General features: G+C 51.0%; 1 protein-coding gene across 1 annotated transcript in view; it reads right to left on the bottom strand.

The window, feature by feature from the left end:
* tnk2b (tyrosine kinase, non-receptor, 2b) overlaps window positions 1–2,500 on the bottom strand; it is a gene marked incomplete at its 5' end in the record, with an annotated part of 58,903 nt that overhangs the window by 24,275 nt on the left and 32,128 nt on the right. The window contains 1 exon segment of the mRNA XM_084457877.1: window positions 122–379. Within this exon segment, the coding sequence (XP_084314003.1) occupies window positions 122–379 (258 nt within the window).

Raw genomic sequence — 2,500 nt, 5'->3', positions numbered from 1 at the left:
CTCTGCCTGTCTTGTTATTACACTCTGTCTGTTATTACACTATTACACTGTCGCCCCCCCCTCTCCATCTCTCTCTCTCTCTCTCTCTTTCCCTCCCTCCCTCCCTCCCTCCCTCCCTTACCTTCCCAGCGGGGGTGAGCCACTCCCCCCTCTTGACCACGCCGAAGGAGCCGTCGCCCAGCTTCTGGCCCAGGGCCAGGTCCTTCTCCGGGATCAGGCAGGTCAGGGCCAGCTGCTGGCCCAGGGGCAGGCCTCCAGGCTCGGGCCACGGGGACAGGGCCTCCCCTAGCGGAGGAGGGGTGGGAGACAGCTTCCGGAAGGAGGAGGCCGGCTGGCCCTGCTGGAAGTCAGCGCCCTCGAGGCGCTTCCCACTGAACACCTGGAGGAGGAAGGTTTTGTATACTCGTATTTAACTTGCTATAACAACTATTAAATGATAGACATGAAACCAGGAATAATGGCGCATGGAATCACTTTAGTGGTAAACTCAGAACTGCCTTACAATAACGTATGCACGTCATATCAGACAAGGGGGCGGGACTTCGGCTACTAGGGATAACTAAGCCAGTCAATACACAACATATTCCTCCCCCTTTACTTTTGATGTTCCCTTAACAAAAGTACAACAACTTATACTCTCTCAGTATTTTCTTTTGGAAGTCTCTATTTCAAATAAACTCTAACAACTTGTACAGGTATTAGCTATATAACTTTTGCCTGGACTAGGGAAATAGGGTAGACTACCTCATTTCCCAGACTAGACCCCAGGGATTATTCTGCCCATATCAAGGGTTAGTCTCTAGGCTACAAGGTCAGTCTGTCAGGAGGTCATCTGTTTCTCTTGGGATAAGTACGACCTACTAGGGAGTCAGACACAGTGTCTCTAGATGAGGACTGCATGAGTCCTGGTCTGGGAGAAGGGATGCCTGACATAGGCATTGGAGCAGGTTCAGATGTGCCTGGATCAGTGTCCATTCTGGAAGGTTGCTTCAGGGGTTCTTTGGATGATTGACACTGTTCTGGGTTACCCTCCAGCTCTGAAGCAAGGGATGTTGGCTGGGGTGGCTCACCACAAGAGCCAGAAGTATGGAGCAATTGGTCGATGTGTCTTCTCCAGACGAGATGGTCACTAGTTTCTACGGTGTATGACACAGGTCCTGTTTTAGCCGACACTGTCACAGGCATCCACTTAACGCCCTTTGTGTAGTTCCGCGCGAGAACCTTGTTTCCCCCTGTGAAGCTGCAAAGTTTGGCTTTCGCTCGCGCCTTCACTTGAGCTCTCTGCTGGCGGCGGACAACCTCTTTTGTGTTCTGAGGTCTCAGGAGGTCAAGTCGGGTGCGAAGCGGTCTCTTGAACATAGCTGAGGTGGGTGACACCTTGCACCTAGCATGAGGTGTGTTTTGGTACGATAACAGGAAAGCACTGAGGCGCCTGTTGAGGGACTGAGTACAGTGTGAAGACTTGCTTCATGGTCTGCACACATCTGTCAGCGAGGCTATTAGTAGAGGGATGATACGGTGCGGACTTGATATGCTGAATGCCGTTGAACTCTTCAGACATTAGTTGTGGGCCGTTATCACTAACCAGCTGTTGTGGTAGACCAAACCGACTGAAGATGGATTGCAGCTCTTCAATGGTTCTCTCTGAGGAGGTGCTTTTCATGACGGCAACCTCTGGCCATTTGCTATGAGCATCAACCACGATTAAGAACATGTGGTTCTCCAGTGGCCCAACAAAGTCTACAGTATGTGGACTCTTTGCCATGGTTCTTCAGGCCAGTCCCATGGATGTAAGGGAGCCAGCTGTGGCAGGTTCCTCAGCTCCTGGCATGAGGAGTACTTTGCTTTCTCCTCTATAGCTGCATCCAGAACTGGCCACCAGAAATAACTGCATGCGATTTCTTTCATTCGCACCACCCCACAGTGTCCGGAGTGGAGCTCGTCCAGCACTTTCTCTCTCAGTGGCAGTGGAATGATGACACAATAGCCCCACAGAAGCATCCCGACTGGACTGATAGCTCATTTCTTCTAGCCAGGTAAGGTTTCAAGCTCGGAGTCATCTGTCCGCTCCTCCCACGAGTGACAATGTCCATAACCTCAGACAGGACTGGGTGATTCAGTATCCATCATCTCTGTCCGTCACAGATGGAACACGCACAGCGTCTTCCTCATCAGATGCTGCCAGCTGTTGCCTTGTCCTTGGACTCAGAGGTCCTTTTGTGCACTTGGGTTGATGAGGTGCTTCTCGGGCAGCCATCTCCATGGACGTACCTATCTCTACAGCCGTGTCCAGTTTCAGGTTATCCTCGGTCAGTAGTCGTTTCCACACACCAATCTGTCACGTATGGTGTCATTGAGGGACTGTCCAAATTCACAATATTCTGATAACTGTTTCAGTACAGCTACAAACTGTGCAACTGATTCGCCCTCTTCCTGGCCCTTTTATGGAATCTGAATCTCTCTGCAATAATCAGTGGCTTGGGAGAGTAGTGATTTCCTG

The sequence above is a fragment of the Borostomias antarcticus genome (genome assembly GCF_949987555.1).
Source record: "Borostomias antarcticus genome assembly, chromosome: 24".
Taxonomy (NCBI): domain Eukaryota; kingdom Metazoa; phylum Chordata; class Actinopteri; order Stomiiformes; family Stomiidae; genus Borostomias; species Borostomias antarcticus.
The sequence above is the reverse complement of the archived record's forward strand: the minus strand, read 5'-3'. Positions and strand labels throughout refer to the sequence as shown.